This window comes from Parus major, chromosome 2, assembly GCF_001522545.3.
Source record: "Parus major isolate Abel chromosome 2, Parus_major1.1, whole genome shotgun sequence".
NCBI classification, from domain to species: Eukaryota; Metazoa; Chordata; class Aves; order Passeriformes; family Paridae; genus Parus; species Parus major.
In genome coordinates, this window is record NC_031769.1 from 100,824,941 (window position 1) to 100,846,866 (window position 21,926).

A 21,926-nucleotide genomic window follows, 5' to 3' on the forward strand; every position below is an offset into this window, starting at 1 on the left:
CATTTATCAAGACTGAAATTTGAGTTGGTATGACCTCTTCATTTGGTTTGCTTTTGTCCCACTGAAATTCTTCATTGTCCTATGTGAATTCTGCTAAATTATACCATCTAGCACTGTATTCAACAGCTGCTGCCCCAACACTGACTCTTCCATGCATTTAATAGACATACCATACAGCATTTAATATTAAATACTAAAGTGCATTAGCTATGACAAGCAGTGTAACTGTACTTCTCCAGTGTTTCTGTCTGTTAATTGAGTGATATATGCCTCTCACCTCATAATTATTTCTTAACTGACTTTTAACCCATATCCACACAGGCAATTGCACCGGTACCATGGAGGGAAGCATGAGCCGTGCCTAAAGGGAGGGAGGCAATTCAGGCAGTAGTTCTGAAATTCATTTTGTCTCCTGATAAACTGCAATGTCCATTTGTGCATTTGGTTTTGTTTGTATGTTTTCATGAGAGATGGGGAAAAGTACCATTGGAATCTTAAAAAAAAAGACGTGCTTTAATTTCTCTTTTACTCTGCTGTACTGACAGATGCTAAAAATATTGAGTGAAATGTAATCTATCATTACAGAAACAGTGTTACCGATACACTATTTTATCATGATGATCTAGTCTTAGTGGTTTATCTCTTTATTTTATTACTGTTCTTTCAACCTCTTTGTCTGACACAGTAATTTTTAATTTCCTTGACTGCCCTGGAGCCTTTAAGAATACACAGCTACAAGACTAATTCTGTGCCCATAGTAAAATATGTGTATTTAATGAAAACAGGTCATTAAGTTGATGCAAACAACTGTGCTGTGCCCACTGAATTTTCCTCACAACACTGGACCTAATGACTTACTTGGATTTTTTGCTTGTTTTACTTTTAAGATTTTAATTCCACCCTTGCATACAGATGACTGACTTCAAGCCTTGCACACAAAACCTCACTTCTCTTTTCTGAGTTTTTCCTGGGCTAGTGGAGCTGCAAGAATTAAGGCTAAACTGACATATAAACTGTGGTGCAACTCTAGAAAGACAATAGGTCACTAAAGAGCAGCGAGTGCAGGATAGCTCAAGGGAGCTGCTTAGAAAATGAAAGGACAAGGAGATGCTTCCTGCCAGTTTAGAAAAGATTAAGGTGCTGACTTTGGAAAGTCTTTACTTGATGAAAACAAGCTAGAGTGCTTCCTGCCAGAAGTGAAAAACAGAAAGATACACTTGAAGATAAACCCTAAGGTGCTACAAAACCCAACAACGTCTTTTCCCAGGCATCATGTGCTGAATACAGTGGAGGACAGTAACATTGCTTGGTTCCATACCCTTCGATATTTACTTTTCTAGTTAATCTCAGCTACTACAATTTTCCTTTTACTGACTTATTTCCCATTCCTAGTGGCTCTCCCAGTAGCATTTAAAATGTGAAATACCTTTCTTTTCCTTCACTTAGAACAAATGGCATTCAGCCGGTCTTAGAAATTTTCCTCATGGATCCTATTTTCTTCCATACTTTGCAAGCCTCAGTAATAATATTTTTAAGTAGTACCCATGAAACATCTAAAGACACTATTTCACTTAGTTTTTACTCTCAGACCTATTCTATTAACTTTTTCTTAATACTGGAATCTTCTCTGAAGTTGAGTCATTACTCCGCCAGTTCACGGCGTGTTACTTCCTCTTCAGAATGAGAACTGAATTATATTCTAGTTGCTATATTAGTGTCTGCCAAGTTTGAATTCTTAGATGAGTCTGTGCAGCTCAATTTCTATTTCCACACAATGGGTTAGAAGACTGGGTAAAAAAAATTCCTCCTCTATCCTTGAAGAATTTCTAGTTCTGCCACTTCCTTTGGTGGAAAATTTTCCTTTCTCACTCAGGAGGCACAAGTATCATGTAATCATCAACCTCAAAACTTCATAGAGAATGATCTCTTGTAGGTAGCTTGTGGATAGAAAAGGTTGCAGCAGGACTACTTATCACTGAAATGAAAGCTAAGGTGAATGAACTATGTGAGCAAGATAATAATTCCTTTAATTTAGAGGCAATCACTATCTTGTTTTCAAGAAAAATGAAAATGTTTTCCAGTAAAAAAAATGGACCTCTACCAAACTGAATAAACTCTCTTTCTCCTCCCTTTGAAAATGAACAAAGTTTGGACTTGCTATTCAATATTTCTTTCCCCCAGAAAATGTACTTAGAAATGACTGACCATTTTACAGAATGGAATAACCAATAAAATAGTCCTGCCCCAGAAGTCTAGGTGCTGCTGGTCATATTTACAAAGAGAGGGACAAGATATAAGCTGTTACTAGTAAAAAATAGCTAAAGCTTGTTTTGTTTAAAACATTCTTTAAAAAAATCAGATGTTTCTTCTACATGAGTCAAAAAATAATCCCTTCCATTAATTAACTAGACCAGTTTAATTTTATTTCTCCCACTCAAGGCTGACCATAGTTCCTGCCTTTTTTACTTCCTTTCTGCAGCTGTGCACCCTCAAAAGGTAATTGATTGGTAAGACACTTGGAAGCCTTTCCAACATTTCATCCACAGGTGTTTCAGTGACTGATGTAATGGCTAACCTTACAAGGCTTTAAGGCAGTAATACAGTTAGTTCACCCTATTTTCCAGTCAAATTTGAAACCAACTTTTGAGTTAGTAACTACCCTGTGATTTTTTTATGCAGGCAGTGAGATTCAACTATCACATCTCAGCACCTACTTTTGAGTCATTTCACAGAGTAAGTCAGGAAAATGAAACATTATACCCCTGTGTGACAGTTGCACCGTGATTAGGTGGCAGAAATCATGCAAAATGGTACAAGGCAGAAGAGAGGCAGAGAGGTATGATGCTTCCTTGGAACACCCATCACTAGGATCCTATTGTCCCTGCCACAAAGTGAGAAGACTGAAAAGATCAGAGAACTTGGCTTTAAAGACTCTGCCCACGCTTTCCAAGGACAACATGAATTACAGAGGCTACTATCATTATTACTCTCTATTATTTGTATGATAGTAGGAGCTAGAAGCTGTAAATCAGACTGGGAGCCCCACTGTGCTAAGAACAGAGCAGGCACACAGCTAAGTAATCTCTGCCACTAAAAGCACACGACCTAGCTGAGCTAGGCTGTAATAGGCAGGTGTAGCAATCACAGGGGGAAGGGGGAGGCAAAAATCCCTAAAAAGATGCATTTGCAATAGCCAAATAGTTCTATCCTTCCTGCTCTTTTAACTAGCTGGTATCACTCAGCATTTCTAGGTAGTTCCACAGTAGAAACAGATCTTCAGGAGTGATTTGGGGGACTTACAAATGTTTTAATTGGTAATGTTGGTTGGGGTGTTTCAAGGAAGGAAGCAACAGAACGGTTCATTAACATAGAAGTAGGAAAAGCAGAGTTGCCAAAAGAAAAGGGCTGAGACAAAAGGCAGTATGACAAAGTAAGAAAGAATGCTGATATGTCTCTCCTGGTATGAAAGCAGGTGGTTCACAGAGGTAGGTCCTTATATATGTCAAATGACCAACAGAAAATGCAATCCTGTATCACAAACTGCAATATACACTGCAACAGGGCAGCAGTGTAAAATGTCCAGAAACAGCATTTCTCCCTTCATGTCACTCATTGCTGCAAAAAATGGTATCCTTATTTATTAATCTGTAGCAGCAGCATTACTGATGCTGTGAGAGATGAGCCAGTTCAACACACTTTTATTTGAGTTTCAAGTTCATTCCAGATGCCAGGATTTGAGCCTGTCTTGGAGAAGACCCAAAACACTTACAGATCTGTAGATGAAATGAATTACCACCCTGGCTCTTTTGTTTACACTGTAAGTGACTGGCATACAATCCTCATCTGCTAGCCAACATGTATTCTGCTAACAAAGTCTTTGTTTTATTACTCCTGGTAGAACTCCAGCTAGGAGAGAGAGTTCTCCCTTGCCATCCTCATTGTTAGCTTTCCAGTCAGCACTCCTCGTTCTCCTTCAAAACTGCAGGTTTTTGTCCATATGGTAGAAGTTATGAGGTGTTGTTGGGCAGGGTACACTTTGTGCCAGAAGGTGGTTTTGATCAGTTTTTTTCAGTTTTCTGTCTCTAGCCAGTGTCTTGAATATATTAGTTTTGGAATTGTCACAAGAGTAAGGTCTGTTTACTTCTCTTTTTCCAATATTTTTCCTTTCAGTTGCTGGTTTCTCTTGGAAGTGCTCATGTACAAACTGCTTTTTCTACATGGCAGAGACTATGTTTTCCCTCTGTTTTGCTACACATAGGAGTCATTTAAGTGTTGAAATCAACAAAGTCTGATTTTCCCTCCTGTGATGTGCTCACCACTCTATTTATTTGAAGCCTGGGAAAGAGGGCAAGCAGCACTTACATTTTAGCAGAAGAGTATTTTCTTTGCAAGTTATGATCATGGAAAACCATGGTGATATGGTATATTTTATATTTGGTGTTTTTTTAATTACAGGAAAACCCAGACTTGTTAGAAGGTCTATGGTAAGAAGGAAGTATCAGAATAAGGCTCTGTTGTGTAACAATAGTTATGAATTATTAATTTTGTTTGTGATAGTCTTTATGAGAATGTAAATATAAGTGACAAAGAACTGCAAGAAAAGACATGCAAAGAACTATTTCACTGATGAATATGACTCACATGACGTGTGTCTCTCACTGGTGGATGATGCATGGTGGTACATGTGAAAGATGACTTGGGTTAAACATCTGCATTTCTGGTTGTCAGGAATAAAAAAGTTCTTTACAAAACATGCCTAAAACAAATGAAGCTCCCAGTTTGATGTTTGATCTCATCACAATCTAATTCTAACAGGATTTTAATTCAGACTATTTACATTGGATTTTTTCTGGAGACTGTGGGTTTTTTTAAAAAAAGACTTTAAACAAGCAATCAAGTGTTGATAAACAGCACATTTCTCCTTTGAAACAAAGCCACCATCCTTTCTGCTAGCTCTTCTTTGCCTTTTTCTTTTAAGCAAAGAAATTTAAATAATTAAAATTCATAAAAATTTTCCTCTCTAGTGGGCACCCAAGGAGTTGGAAGCCCTCATTCATTCTGGAAAAAAATGTAAGCCCTTACACTTTAATAGCACTGAGATCATTAAAGGATGTTTAAAGCACACTCAATAGCTGTACCATAACCAGAAATTATTAACAAGTCTCAAATATACAGACACAGTGTATCTCCTTCTTGGAAATAAATAATTTAGTAAGGAAAAAAAAAAATAAAAGCTGTTTGGAACTTCAAGCTTTCAAATAGCCCTAAAGGGTACTCCCACACACTTTAGTATATTTTATGAAGAAAAAAGGATGGTTACATATTTATAAGTACTAACTATGTATGGCCAAAGAAGCAGCCACAGTGGTGCACATCACAGACCTCTATGCCAACAAATGGAAAAGCAATGGCAGCATATTTTAAAACGGACCCTGCCACTGAAATAAAAGTTGAAATCCTCCTGACTTCTGTGGAAAGATGAAACTTGGCTTTCTTACCATCTACTCTCTAACAACAAAAGCACAACAATGGCCAGGATGAGACACACATTTCTAATCAAGGTTGACTGAGGAGTAATGAGAATATACTTGCATCAGATTAGCTGTATGCATGTAGATCTCATACTGAATAAGGATGAGGAGGTCTGAGAAAAGAAGCACCAACAGGGGCTGAAACTGCAGGTATCCCAGTACTTTCAACTTGTTCCCAGCCGATGCTCTGTGAAAGAGGTCCCACTTGCAGCCACTGGAAGTGTAATTGCATCTTACAGTCCCTGATTTCGGTGAACAAGAAGTCACAGAGGTACATAATGTATAAGGGTAGCCTTTAGACCGAAACCATTTCATTTTATGGCTCTCTACACAGCCTCAAACCAACAGTACTCAGGGTAGAAGAGTACTATTCTCAAATTAGCTCTAAGAAAATGAAAGCATACAATCGGGATTGATCCTGTCCATACCTAATGTATTTTCTAAGCAAGTCAGCACCACTTTCAGGACATCCCTATAGAAGAAGTGGAAGATTCATCATCAGCCTCACCAAGGGTAATTAGACTTTCACTTATTGCTGAAGGAGACCTCTTGTTGACTCCCATGCTTTCAACACTAGATCTCCTGAAAATATAGTGAGACATGACAAGAAATATCAGGCACTACTGAGAATTTATTTCAGCTGTTTTCTAGAAACAGGAAAGGTGTGGATTTGAGGACTGAAGAGGACTGCCCTCTTCAGGGGAGATAAAATGTGGTTTTCTAGCATTCAACTGGCTTCTACCAAGCCTGGAAGATGTGAAATAAGATCAAACAGTAATGTTTCTGGAGTTGTCCCACTCAGCTACAGAACTAGATGTTTTTGGCCTGGAGAAACACAGCTGTTTTATTTTCCATCCCTCAATGAAAGGGATTGCATCCAGCATGGGAACAAAGGAACCTGAAGCTATGGGTAAGAAGCAGCAGAGTGACCTATCGTCTTCTGATCTCACTGTCAGCCAAGGACTTTAAGCAGAGGAATGGCTCCAAATGGAAAGTCAGTTAAGGCTCAGTTACTTTGCCATTAGGAGGAGAGAGGCAGGGTAATGCAGTATATAGGTATCCCTGCCTGTGGGAGGTCTGAACACCCATGGATGTTTTGGCCTGTGCTGCCACTGGCTCACAGATGAGGCTGACATTCCTGGTGATTTCCACCTCCCTTCATACTGCAATCCTTATGAAGGATTCTTCAGAAATCCTTCAAAAACAATCACTTGGAATTTACTTCTCATTATTCATTACCCACATATTTTCTTGGAAGAAAGCATAACATAGTTAATTCTACTAACAAATAAATGAAATTATACATGCAATGATACATGAAGAAATAGAAAAATATGTTTGTGATAAATTTATAAAAAGTAAGAAAAAACACTCAAAACTTTTTTCTTTTAAATCATTTCAGAATCAACACTGTTTTGGGGCAGGAAGGTCAGCTAGAGGAACTGGAAAGGAGAATCAGCACAACAAAGGAAATATAATTCCACAGAATTCTAAATATGTCTTTGTGCCATACAGTCTAGCAGTTCTTTTGTTCATATTTCAGAAATGTTTACAGTATTGCCAATAAAAAAGCCTATTCAGACCAAAATAATGTTGAATGCACCAGTATTCTAGTACAGGGACAAGAATAGACTAGGCCTCCTCTGAATCATTATCACTGATTTACATTTTGTTTTTCATTTATTTCCTGGAGGTTTGAGGGGTTAAAGGAAAATCTCCACTCGTTCTATTTGATTAAGAATGCCTTGAACAGTCATTTTTATCATCAGCTCTTTTCACTTTTAATTATTGACACATTTACTCATAACCAGAAGCAGTCTAATTCAATGACAGCATACTGAAAAGTGCAACTATTTTGCTTCAAAATAGTTTTATAGAATACTTTGTTTGCTTCTGACCAATTAGAATTTACTGGTTTTCCTCTGTTTCTCTTCGTGCTTCTGACATAAACTCAAAAGTTTAAACAGAACCTGATAGTACTTATTTCCCCCTTTGACTGCTTAAAACCATGCAACACAATTTCTGTTCACTTTTATGAAAAACTGTGACTCAACTTCCATTTGCATGGGAATTCTCTATGTACACAAAAACTTCTTAGTGCTCAGCAATGACAGAAAATCAGATGAAGAGAAGGAAATGAAAATTCAAAATTTTTGAAAAATGAAGACTTGAAAATGCATAGATAAACCTGATTGTCTTTCCCAGAACTCTAAAATCATTGGTTCTTGCAGTCAAACTCCCATTGTTCATCTCCTATTGAAAAGAACATTTTCAATATATCGTCTTAAGAAGGTGTTAAAAACTCATCAATAACTCCAGTTATGGCTTGCATAGTATTGAATTATTACCCAAGCAGACAAATGTAGCTCAGATTCCCAGTAAAATTTGAGGCATTTCAAGGAAACTAAACTAAATTGCTGAAACATTATTTTGCCCAAGATGGTATGTTCCTTAACTTTTGCTTAAAGTTGTCAGTATTACTATCTTCTTTGCTGCACTACTCTGTTTGTTGTGTTCAAATGTGTAACACATTTGAATGCTCACTACACATTAGAACAGAACCAATCCACGTAATATTGCCTTAAACATTTGTCAAACTCTCCAGTGGTACAAACACCAGATCTGCAGATTTGAAGAACTACAGATTATTTTTACCCACAACTGGTCCCACATTTTATTTAAACTTAAAATTCAAATTGCTTAGCATTTTATGAATACAATCAAAAACTACAGGTGGGAAACACTGAAATTCACAGTTTTTTTTAGTTACTACTTATATCTCTGAGTTTCTTTGTCTTCCCTTGTCTCTCCTTAATTTTTCATTGTGATACATACAAAACATGTTCTCTTTCTAATGTTAAATTCAGAAGCATATTTTTTTTTAATACAGAAATGAAATAACACACTGTATGACAGCTATGCTCTAAAAATTACCTACTGGAATTTTTGCATTGTTTCAGGTTTTCTGCTTCTCTGTACATTGCTGATGTTGAAACATTTTGGAGTAGGTGTGATACTGACCAGTACCAGTACTAAACAGATGGCAGAGATTCCTGCACTTTGTTAAAGAATTTACCTTGGTCATTTCATTCCTATCATTACTTTCATGACTGGGTTTTATGCTTCCATTCTCTATAATGTGATTAAGAAAAGCTCTGTCTCCTCCCAGCCCAACCTCAAACAGCCTCACAGATATCCTGACATGAAAATTACACATTACTAAGAGAACAGATTATTTTTCAAGCTAGAATGAACCAAACAGACCCATCTTTAGTGGCTTACATTGAATGTGGATGACTCTCTTTATGAAAGATATATTGGACACGTGGAATCATAATTTTCTCTCAGGTATGTACTGCAAGGCTCAAACTTCCAGACTGGTTTTGTTCTTGGGGGATGTAACAAAGCTTCTGCAATGACTGACTATTACTTCTGTGGCAACCAACTTTTTAACTCCTCTGAATAAAAGACAAACACTTTCTACAGTGGAAAACATACCTAACTAGGCTACTTGTCCTTCCTAAAGGGGGGAAAGGTAGATACTTTCCTCTAGTTCACGGGATCTTCTCCAGCTGCTCCTGTCCCAGGTCCGTAGCACACCGTCTCTGGCGATACAGCTGAAGAACTCACACCCCCTTGGCCAACCAGAAGCATCAATGCCCAGAATAAAACTGCTGACAAGACCCTCTGCAGTTTATCCTCCCTATTCTTCTACTTACACAGGAGAGTTGGGAGGGTCCCACTTCCAGAGAATGTTAAAGGAACAATTATTTTAAAACATTAAGTGGCGTACTTATTATGACTAATATAATCCCACTGATACCTGGCTTCTAATGAGGTTGGGCTCTTTATTGTGTACAGATGGCAAAGGCTTGTATTTGTATTATGGGTTATTTCACCATTTGTGAAATGTTAGTTACTAACGTTATTTTTGGGCCTTCTTTGTCTTATTGTTTAACTTTAGCTCTTCCTCAGTTGCTCTGTGGAAAATGTACATATGCTTAAAAGCACAGATGCTTTGGCTGCACTGTCTTACAGAAAACCTGACATTTGACTCTGTAATGTACTAGGGGAAATAAAAGGGAGAAAAGGAAACAGCAGCTCCCATGGCACTCCTGTATCCTCTTAACATTTTCTTGTAACTATGCTGTTTTATAGATGAAACTGTCACTGCAAAAATGACAAATATAACACATAAAAGAACAAAAATGGGCAATAAATCACAAGTGACACCACAGCCCATTGAAATGCATTCAGCCAGTGCTGCAGAAAGTAGAAACGTTTCCTTGTTTTGCATTCTGCCCAGCTGAGCAAGAAGACCAGAATCCTTGAACAATTGGTACAACAATCGCTGGGGCCATCACATAAAAATGGGCTTAGAATTTCACTTTGGAGACTCAGATCCGTTCTCATGCTTTCCTTATCACTTGACCTTGCAACAGCACTGCAGTATGGCTTTGACATTACAGCACACAGGTGCTTATTCTCCCCTGGATAACTATCCACAATTCCAACTAATGCAAATGTCATCCAGAAGTATCAAGACAAGAATAAACTTCTAAAACAGTGTATTGAACCTGCAGACAGACGTGTCTGCACGTAGGTTTGTTACTATAGACTGAAGTAGGAAATTGTCTCAACTAGGAAATAGTGGATTCTACACTGCCCAAAAATAGCACTTCAAATTTTAGCATTCAGAATATATCTAAATCAATGTTACATGGTTCAGGATGGAGAAAAAATGAATGTGAATGTCTGTCCAGCATATGTTGTTATACCTCAAACGCACTGTAAAGCAAAACAATCAAAGTAAATAGCAAAAACACTCCTTCCCAAATTTATGCTGTTGGTTTATCTGTTAATAAACAAACTATGTTTTCAGTAACGCAGTACAAAACTGGAGTAAATCCCTTGACGTGAAAAAATTCCATGAAGTTACGATTTAATCAATCAAAGATTTCAGTTCATTTTTTTCACTTTTACAGTGGAATGGATGAGAACAGAATGTGACCCAGAACACAGAAATAAATCTTGCTATGTACTGAATTCACATCTGAAGAAAGGGGTATATTTTATTATGGTGGTAACTTCATAAGGGAGAAGAAACCAACTGGGATTATTTTATGACTGCTGTTAACTAGTTTAGAAAATACGGTGATCGTCTAGACCTTCACGTGTGCAGGAAAAAAATAATTAAATTTTAAGCTTTTGCCCCTTTCTTTAAAAAAAAAAACAAAAACCCACCAAAACTTCCCAATTGTTAAGTATCTGTTACTTTACAAAACTTCTGACAGATCTTGCTGCATTTGATTTGCACCAAGAATTTCATGTGTGAGGAATGTACAATACAGAGTTCTCTCTTGCAGCTGGATGTGTAATTAACAATGGGTCATAAAAAGGGTGTTCTATGGAAATCAGTCTTAATAATATCCAGCGAAGTAGTGGCTGCTCCACTAAATCACAAATGGAAATAATTTAATTTAAATACGAGTATCTCAGACATATTTCAACAATTAAGAAAATGCCTGACAGAATGAACACCCTAATTATGATTCCAAGCATGCTATTTTATCAGAATGCAGAGAGAACAGAATATATGAGGGCCAAGTGAATACCAAATATGGCCAATTTAAACCTATTAGATGAAGTGTCTCTTACAAAATACTGAAACAAACTGCAAATGATTTCAGTCTTTCTCAAAAAAGATGTATTTGTTATTCAACTTTGAAGTTAAGATCATACAGTCACATTTGTGTGTGGTATGTTTTTTGATAACATCCTACATGATTCCAACTGTATGTTAAACTGTGTTTGTTATGAAAACATGGATCCTTTTTCCTCACAGACAGATGTAAGTCAGATATTCTCCTTGTCTGTTGGAGGACAGGGTCAACTGAGAGAATTTCAAGTTAGCTACTTTTTGTAAGGTAACATTGAAAACTAAACACTATCCACTAAATTTAAATTCTTAGCTACTAAGTTATTGTATCACTGGTAATAATATATTGACTAATAAATTAATTTCCCTGTTTTGGCTTCTAAGACTCAAAATCACACAGTTGCTTTTACACTAGGTTATCTTATGCTATAACTCAAGGACAACTACACTGTGGGTATTTCAAGTGCAACTGCAAGAAAAAGTTCTCTTTGCTACAGGCAGCAAAGGCAACCTGAAGTGGCTCTCAAGATATTTAGGGCAACTAACTCGTAATCCTATAAACGGAAGACCTGTTATTTTTATATGAAAAAGGAAGGAGAAAGGAAGGACAAAGAGAAATTAATAATGCATTGTTTATAAACTGCACCAGTAAGAGGCAAGATGAGCTGATGACGAGGTTGGAGGAAATGAGTGCAAGTAGAATTGGCTTGAAAGCAGAGCCGTATTATCATGATATTTGTGAAGAGGAAGACCTTTCAAATTTGGTAACAATATTCAGGAATACAGCCAAGGTTTTAAATTTTTATTATGCAAAAAGCATCAACTTCCAATGTAAAGAAACAGAAAATGCCATCCTTGACCTTCCCACTGCCGCTTATGTATCTCCTCAAATGCTAAAAGATGAAAGTAATTTCTTGATCTCAAATGTAATTACTTTGGTTCTGAGCAAAGAAGTGAGGAAAAAGCACTGAACAGAAAATGCTAAGTGACATTTAACAGTTACAGCTGTAGGGCTTGTGGTAACTACAGTCAGAAACAGCTCTATACCTTCACATAAACAAATCCTTTTACATGTAAATCCTTTCTAGGGTCTTGAAATTTATAGGAGAAAAATGTGGGGACAATGTGTATCACTCCCAGGTCCCGCATGTGTGGTCCAGTTTCTGTAAACCTCCTTTAAGAAAACATTTTTGCTTCTCATGGATACTGCAGGTCCCATTACTGCTATACTGCCCTGAAGCTGAAAAGCCTGCCCTAAGGACCCCTAGGCAGGATGTCTCCCTAGAAAAACAGAAATTCTTGTTGCTGTCATGGGACAACCATGTGGGCTGAGTGAGGCTTCTTTGCTTGTTATTGTAGTTGTGGCAAACGAGGAGGAAGATGTTTCTTCCCTTTTGAGCAGAGTCTTTCAAACATGAGATGGGACTGGGAGGATGATGAGGGCATTTCAAAGGCTTTCCAATACATTTCACAGATAGCTATAAATGCTGTGGGTGGGTATAATCTGATACTTTCTTTTTCACTACAAAATTAGATTCTGGTAGAACATCTTTATTTTCTTTTCAACAAAAAGGAAACGAAATTCACAGATATGACAGACAACCACAGACTGTCAATGCCACTACTGACAAAGCAATGAAATAAATACTTTGCCAGCTATCCTATGCTAGCTATATCTCTTTTCTCTCACTGTTAAGAACTGTAGCCATCTCCTTCCTGTGAAATAGGCATGTCTCCAGTGTTACCTATAGCTACCCAGTTTTGCATTGAAAGAAACAGTAAAAACAAAACATGAGAAGAGAAACATTTCCATCTCCACATGGAAAAATATAGAAGCTTATTTGAATTCTGTGATGAAGATACAAAAACTTGTTGTAATTCAAGGATATGAAAGAGATCCTGTCTCTTCAATGCTTTATCTGAATTGTCAAACAAAAAAATAACTGAGGTGTAAAAATGTATGCAGACACAGCTTCTGCCAAGCAGCAGTAACAAGAACAAGCTACTTAATGGCATCATCTAAGTATGTTATTCTGATTAGTTCATTAGTTCATACAATATTACAAAATGAAAGTATACATGCAGCAATTTTGTCTTGATTGACAAGGTAACTTGGGCACTGTGGATCACTCAGCTTTGCTATTATTACACATACTGCAGAATTAAAAGCTATAGCAGACATGTCACTAATCCTCTTATCTTAAGCTGAATCATTGAACTGCCTCTCATTGACTGTAGCAGTACCCAGATACCAGACATCTGAACTCCTCTTAGACACCCTGGTAGCAACATGGGAACAATGTGCTTTCCCAAGGAACTGTGCCAGCATTCTTCAAAAAGGCAATGATCTTATCATACACTAAAAGCTGGTTTACTAGGTTTACTTCTCCCATTACATATTTTATCACTTCAGGTTCTAGAGTATTTAATGCTCTTTAGTTCTGTTCGAAAGTTTGCAAATCCCTGAAAGGTTTTAGGCATGGGTTTATTTTCTGACAAAATCAATCATTTCTCCAGGTTCATAGAGGTCTTCTGGCATATTCTGAGCCATCCTTCAAGCCACATATAGCCTAATAATGGTTCCACTTGAATACTGAGTTTACTTTAGATTTTAAATCCTTAAGTCTTGCTCGTTCTCTTATGTCACATGCTAGGGTGTTTTATTTTAATCCTAGAAGTCATGTATGACATAACAAAAAGGAATCTATTTCTTTATTTTCTGTCATATTGAAATTTTGCCAGAAAACACAATCTTCCTACCACTACATAGAAAAAAATCTGAATCTACTAATACTAGATCTTTGTCCTAACTTGCACATGCAACTTGTGAGCCTATATTATTTAGAAATTCTATTGTCTTGATCCAAAAACAGAGAAAAAAACAAACAGGTACACAGATATATATCTATATTCAAACTGTCATTTAATTTATGGATGGAGCAAGATGAGATCTTTTCACAACATCAGGCTTGAAGGAACATTCCACAGTTCACAATCACAATGAGCACATGCAGCGGAGTTGTACATACAGGGACGTGTGTGTACGTTTTTGTGCCAAGCACACCACTGAATTTAATGGAGCTGAGGAAGAAATTATGAACAGAAAGGAACTTTTAACACAGGGAAACTGTTTATGAGCAGAAAAAAGAAGAACCTGTTGGGGGAAAAGGAGCCAAAGGAAAAGAGACAGAATGGGCATGATGACTTGTCTGTACTTGAACATCTGACCTGTTAGCTGGTCGTCGCCTGCAGCAGGGGCGATGCGAATGTATGGTGTTGTAAGCTGAGTCACGATTATCGCAGCTAAGGCAAAGGAAGAGTTCCAGGTCAGCATGCATGAGGGAAAAAAAAGCCAGACTGAAGCTACGCCAGCAAGAAGAATCTTGGTCAGTCGTTTATTGTCTGAACTTCACAAATAAAAACCAAAAAACTCCCACAAGTTCCTTTTCATCTTCAGTTGTTAGTGTGGTTATTCTGAGAATTAATAAGCTGTCGCGTGCGACTTTCATTCAGGAAAAGGACTCAAAGCACATTATTTACTGCATTTGAGGAAACTGGAGGCTCTTCAGCTCTGCTAGTAACAGCACTAAGCTTTCTAAGTGAACACAACCTTACTATTCAGATTACTCTAATAGGAACTTCTCCAAGTAATTTGAGCTAGTTTCATTTTTATTTTCTTATTTCATAATACTACATTTTTCCTACAATTTTTTAAAAATAACTTTTATGTAAAACATTTTTGAGCTAGTTAAGATTAATTTTTCTTATAACCACTTGGGTCACTGTTCTAAAAATGTGCACACTACACATATATTTAATGCTCAGCACACAGAAAATGACCACTGAGAGGTGGCACACTTTTAATTAGGTACGTGTGTAACTGTCTGAGGTCTGAGTTTCAAGTTCACGAGAAAAAGCTGAAAACCCTGAATTGACCTGCCCTGAAATACCCAGACTTTTCTGACAGAGTTATAACAACCACTGTCTGCTACAGACCACTATTACCATGGCTCACATTAATAAAATCTGTTATTTCTTTGTTTTCTGGCAGTTCTTTGATTGCCTCTAAATGGTTAAGCACGCTGTGATACATATATATTAAGGAATATAAAAAAAATTAAAAGGTCAGATCCAACATGATGCAGCTGGAGAATGATGCAAAGAAAAAATATTGGAAAATTAAGGACAAAATTATATGAAAGATCACTCATTTACATAGAACAGCCTGGGTGCTATTAGAAATGTGGCAGCGAGAGAGGAAAATAGATCATCTACCATCTGCAGACAATTAAACTCAAAACTGCTGCTGCATAATATTTTGAAATATCCCTCTGCAACACTGAAATGCAGTGTTGATAGTAGCTTCTAGAGTACTGTTGCTATTGGATTTAAAATATTATAATATCCTTTTCTCTCTCATAATTAATGAAAGCCTTCCAATATTGCAAAATTAGAACAATGATGCCTCCCTCTTGAGAACTGCATTCCTAGGAGATAATCAAGATGTTTCTATCCAGACAGTGTTGCAAGTCATATCAGGAAATATAGTCTTAATATAAATCACAAACCACCACAAAGTTGATAGTAATAAACTTGGAGGAGTTTTGGAATGTTTTCAACTTAGTCTGTTGAGATTTTACAGTCATTTAGCTTGAAGAAAGAGTAGGAATATGAAAGCTGTATTTCAAGCAATATATGACAACCTTTATTACCACTGGTACAAAAAGCTATTCCTGATTTTGTTTGTTTGTTTGTTTAATTATCTTGTCAAAAACAATGGGAGTGGAAACCCTGCAGTCTCCCCATTTGTATATACACCAAACAGTCACAGAGGTCCCAGAAGCCTTTCTGAAGAAAACTGAGATCAGGAGACTCCACATCATACTGATGTGCTGTCTGATCCTTCTGCTAACAAAGTCAATGGCAAAGGCTTCCTTTGACTTCATCAGAAGCAGAAGGAGAACCTTCAGCTCTACAAAATCAAATATTCTCATCCTACTTTTTTACTTGTAATCACTGCAACCAGGATTTTTATATGATCTCTAAAAGAACACATTTAACAGAGGTTTTGTTTGAAAAAATGTAATGGTCATAAAACAAGATCATATTTTAAAAGGGTACAAATTGCAGTTGTTTAAAATATACTTGATGGAATGAGAAAGTATTATCTAGCTACTGACCCGAGACACGCATTTGACCCAGTAGAATTAGGCTGCAATTTTCTGGAGGTAGGCTGTACTCTTCTAACAGGAAACCTATCAATATGATAATAAACTATCTGGTGCACTTGGTCTCTCATACAACATGCAACAAGGTTTAGTGTCTGCCAGTTGAGCACATGCTTGACAGTAAAGTACAGACATTATTCCTGCAGGCATCAATGGGAGGGAAAACTGTTCTCAAGGTCCAGAACAGCTCTGCTGGATCTGGGACACAAACATTATGTTTATATTACAGTTATGTATTTTCATTTTAACAAAAAATTAAAAAGTGTACGGTGGGCCATGGAATGAACACTGCATGACAGTGATAAAATCAACTCTCAGTGATCTTAAGGGCACCAATAACTTCATTATCTGGAGGTGAGACAGTTAAAGGGAATATAACTAGCAAGTGACGTGCTCTGAATCCCCATATCAGTCCTCAGGGTGGACTCCAAACAGGCTAACCAATAATGAGGTGGCTTGACCAATCTCAGCTAGCTCAGTGGAGCAGCAACTTGAAAGTTTCCTTGAGCGACCTTGATCCTAGGAAGGGCACAGGCCTTTATCTAGTAAAATACTTAGATGTCTACTTTAAGACAGAATTGTTGTGAAGTAGTCAATGAGACTACTCTGCGTGCAAATTTAGGTACATCATTAACTTGATTAGGGCCTAGGTAGTCAGAGCATGGTGCTAAGAGCACCAAAATTGTGGGTTCAACCCCCATATGGGCCATTCACTTAAGAGCTGGATTCGATGATCCCTTGCAATTCAGAATATTCTGTGATTCTGTGAAAGCATATGGTTTCTCACACAGTAGAATCTACAATGGCCTACACAAGGCTGTGGGTATTTTTAGGATCAGACCTTAATTCAAAAGAAGATTGCACCAGTTTTATACCCGAATGGTCTGAAGCACTTCCTCTAGCTTTAAAAAACACCAAACCTAGACTTCTGAAGATAAGAGAAGCCCAGATTATGAATATTCCAGGAATGTTTACTAGTATGTGAAAACTAGATGTAGTTCTGGAGAGCATTCCCAATCTTATTTGCCAGAAGCACTATGGCACATAAATAGATGGACATAACAGGCACATAGAGCTTAAGTAGCTTACTGTCTAGTAGCTACACTGCAGTCTCAAAGCTCAGTGGAAAACTGTGCAAGTCTAAGAAATCTGACAGAGTGGTCAGAGCAGGCGTTGCTTACTGGAGGACAAACACCATGAATGTACTGAGCTACTGTACCGAGCTGTTTGTGGGCATTGAACAGGAGAGGAGAATGAGAGAGGACAATTTTAAGTCTTGTCCCAATGCATGTATAGTGATTCCTGACCTACAGACATAGAGCATTTTTTCTGGTTTTTTTCCTAACCCAAATGTGGAAGGTCCAGAGAGAGCACAGAATTCTGCTTTTCCCTTAAGTATCTCTGTTAGAACCAAAGGGAAAACATCTGTGCAGGCAGCTACTTTTAATATCATATTAAAATATCCCATGCTGTCCATTTAATTTTTTTTAATTAATACAGATTAAAAATATAATACAAGCATTCGGTTTAAAATCATGGAAATCAGCGCTTTACTGTAGCCCCCCCAAGAAAATTTTTATTTCAGGGGCTATAAATACCATCAAGGTATTTATATCTTTTTTAAAAAATAAAAAAATCCTAACAACAACTTCTAACATTATTTTATTATGAAAAAATATGAAACATGCTTTCAAAACAGGAATGTAGGGAGATTTGTTTAAAATAAAAGCTGCATTTCTCACATTTCCATTGCCAAATGGGTTAGCTCAAAGTAGCTTGTTGCTATGGGAGCTATTCCAATCCACAAAGTTACCCTCGCTTCTCAAATGAGAGTAAAAATTTTCAGTCAGTCAAGTAATTTAAATAGCTGAACATCCTTTAGTGACCAGGAATACAAATCTTAAAAAAATTTAAAATCCATTCCCCTAATCATCTATTACGATTTCTGGTGTAATGTAGTTCACTCCTGATATCTCTGAAGCTATTTGAAAACAATACAAGATTTCACCTGCATCTGGAATTAATCTCTCATATGTGTTATATTTGGGTTGAGTTCAGATATTTGAAAGATTTCTATGGTTTAGTAAGCAGTCAGTTAGTAAATGAAAATTTAAACTACTTCCTTTGGTTTGGAAAAGAAAAGAAGCCAAGAATTGAGTCCAAAGAGACACAATAATGTATTTGTCACAGTAGGGAGTATCCAAACTTTCAACGGGGACAACTTTGTGCTAACATTTCTGTTACTTTTAAGTATTGACCTTCTTTCTCATCCACCCCATTTAGACTTAGAGGTGGCGATGGAATTGCAAAGTCTACATGTGAAGGAAATCATGGTGGGATCAATTCCATTGGGGTAGTCACTGAGACAATCATGACCTCCTGCAAGGTGCAGAAGTACAAGGGATGAAGCAGTTTTTGTTTCATGCTCCTGCCAGGCGCCCTAACTGTCAGGTGGTATTACCTGCACCTACTCACAGCACCACACTCCTTCCAGCTCCTCTACTACAATCTCCAAGTAAACTGTACTATTCCGTCACTTCTTTTTAGTTAGTCACTTCTTTTTACGCTTTTAAGTTGCCACCAGCTAAAGGTACTAAAAAGGTGAGACTACAAAGATAATCACAGATAGATCTAGCCCCCAAAGATAAATAGATCAGCAGCATATTTATCTTTCCCTGTTTGGCGACAAAACCTACAGCCAGTACTGTCTCAAGTGTACATATCTGTCTCACAAATGGTAATATCATGTGCTGACAGTTGAGTAAATATAGCTGATCTGTCTCATTAAAATGAAGAACGTGATTTCTCCACTTCTTTTTTATACAGCAATTAAGTTAAGGTAATTGCTTACAAGTAAGGGGCAATTTTTCACTATGGATGTATAAGCAGCTAGTATGTACTCTGCAATTGGCAATTTTACAACTTTACTATATATATAAATGTGTGTGTGTATATATATATATATGTGTGTGTGTGTGTGTGTGTGTGTGTGTGTATGAATGTAAGCACAAATTATTTATTGTGAGATCATATAAAAACCCACAGAATATATTTTAAGAGCCCTGTGTTCAAGCAGATAACCAAAAGTAATTAATACATTTATAACTAAAAACAAACAAACAAACAAATTTCCTAGATCTCAGCTAAGGATGCAAATGATTCTATGAAAATTCTGTAATATGTTTAGTGATCTGTTTTAGCAATATAAACACTTCTGGAAGTTTCCAAATACCATATGAGGGGAAGATCAACAAGCTGAAGTATAGAATACATGACATAATAAAAACATACCTTTTGTGGCTACCCTGACGCAGTCAATTTTAGTTTCCTGTGTCAAATAAAGAGGAAAAAGGTCACATCTTGTGTTTCCAAACAAAGTCATCCATAATTCTATTCTTAAAAGTACTGATAAAATGGCAGAGCAGAATGTGCCCCATTCCATATTTAACTGCTTATTAGCTAATTCAAAAATGCATTCATAATATGGACCAACGCTGCTTGGGTATGGTACATAAACATTCCACTTGATTCCTCTAGAAGTAAGAAATGTGAAAGATATTCACAGGAGCACAGGCAAGGAAGGGTTCAGCTTTTTAACTCTGGCAACATAATGACCTTGGGAGATTTTTTTTTTTTTCTTACAGAAAGTATAGTTTGAAGCATCATGTTAAGACAATTTTAGAAAGAAAAAATAATCAATGGTGTTTCACATTTCTGCACTGTTGGTGCACTGTGAATGAGGGACCATTATGGTTTCTGGCAGAAAACATTTCCAGGCTGTCAGCACAGACAGCCAAAGCTTATCAAGAATTGAAGGGCTCTGGGTAGGTCTGTCCAGGAAATGAAAAACAATTCCAGGAAGAATTAGCCTGATGAAACATGATCTGTGAGGATCTTTTTAAACACTTTTCATTTCAGTTCCATCTACTTCCTTTTCCTTTTAATTTGTTTGCAGAAAGGGACAAAAAAAAAAAAAAAAAAAAAAAAAAAAAAAAAAAAAAGAAAGGGATTTCAAATTCAATCAGGGGAACCAAATCAGAAAAAGGAAGATCAAGATGTTACAAACTAAGGTAACAGGACTGGACATGCCAAGAGAGATGTGCTAAAAACTGCAATCATGTTTGGCTTAAATATAACGAAAGAAATCACAACATTTTCTTGTTCTAAACAAGAAAAAAACAAGAAGGAAGGAAAAAAGCCCATCAAACACAGCCACTGGACTTTTAGCTAGTAAGACAGAATGGCAACATGCTTCTTTGCCTGCTCACTACTGACAAAATGTGGTTTTCCCCTCCTCTTTCCTGTAACCTTTAATCACTAAGCAATATTGTGTTAGGAAAACTGCTATTTTTTAAACACTGTGTGTTAAATTTCACGGTTACTTCATTTTCTCATTAGCAAATAAATTGGGCATCCTGCTAGTTGATGCCAATCATTTATTTACACACAAACACTGTATAAAACCATGCCTATTGAAAGACCTACCCCATTGGCTCTGCTAGCAGCTTGAAAATAGATGCTGTAGCTCTTATGAGGAAGAAGAGGAGTATTCCAAAAACCACTGTAGGTTTTGTTATCACCAATAGTAAAAGGCTGAGCAGCTAGTAAATTATTGGCTGGAATCTCTGCAGCAAAGTAGTACTGGGAATTCAAGAGTGAGGCATTCTGGAAATGAATGGGCACTGGGTAGCATTTCAGGATTTCAGTTGTCTTTTTGGTCCTCCGTGGGCGCTCTTCCTCAACAACGATTTGATAGACACTAAGAGAGTGAAAGAAAAGAACGAAAGAAACAGTGGTTATTTTAAAATTTGGGTAGTCAAACCATCCCACCATCCATAACAGCCTACCAATATTTACTGGAACAAAAGAACTGTTAAAAGCAAAGAACACAGGAAGAAAATGACATTTTAATATTCAGGTGCATAATTTTGTGGAATGGATTCATGCTTTCATATTCATTTTTTTTCTGGAAAAACAAAATTAACCATTTGCACCACGGCTTTTCACAAAAGCAAATGCAAAGGACATTTTCTTCAAACTCTTGTACAGAAAAGGTGTACTTAATCAGTGCTAAAAGGTAAAATTAAGTATTATTTTGTTCACTAAAGCAAATATAAAGCTATAGAGTCCTTGCTCTAGCCTGTTTATCTTACCTAAATGAAATTAAATTAGTACTAAGATAAAAATTAAGACAAATTACAGAGACAGGGACCAGTGTTTGCTCAACTGTTGACTTTAGAAGTATTTATAACAGCACAATGTAAAATTTCAGTGACACATTCACTATTGCTGAGCAAGTATAAAACACTTTTTGATGGAAATTATTATCACTCAGCAAAGCACTTTTACACATCTTATAGGTAACTGTATTTTTCAGTTTCTGCATTCTGCAAGGCAAGTCAGTTTGCACTTGCAGTCTCTGCTGTACTGGGACCTACAGAGAACAGTCCATCCCTCTCCACTGTAAAGGTGCTATGGAGATTCAGACAGGAACAATGAAATTGCCAT

At 36.9% G+C, this 21,926-nt stretch overlaps 1 protein-coding gene across 11 annotated transcripts in view; it reads right to left on the reverse strand.

Moving 5' to 3' along the window:
* Nucleotides 1-21,926, reverse strand: part of PTPRM (protein tyrosine phosphatase receptor type M) — a 441,320-nt gene that overhangs the window by 156,533 nt on the left and 262,861 nt on the right. For 7 of the 11 annotated variants that reach the window (XM_015618484.3, XM_015618479.3, XM_015618477.3 and 4 more), the window contains exons 12-14: nucleotides 20,904-21,177; nucleotides 19,710-19,746; nucleotides 14,419-14,493 (exon numbers count right to left, since the gene is read on the reverse strand). In XM_015618484.3, the coding sequence (XP_015473970.1) occupies nucleotides 14,419-14,493; nucleotides 19,710-19,746; nucleotides 20,904-21,177 (386 nt within the window). The remainder of the gene's footprint in view (nucleotides 1-14,418; nucleotides 14,494-19,709; nucleotides 19,747-20,903; nucleotides 21,178-21,926) is intronic. The other 4 variants (XM_015618486.3, XM_015618485.3, XM_015618483.3 and 1 more) reach the window with 1 other exon arrangement.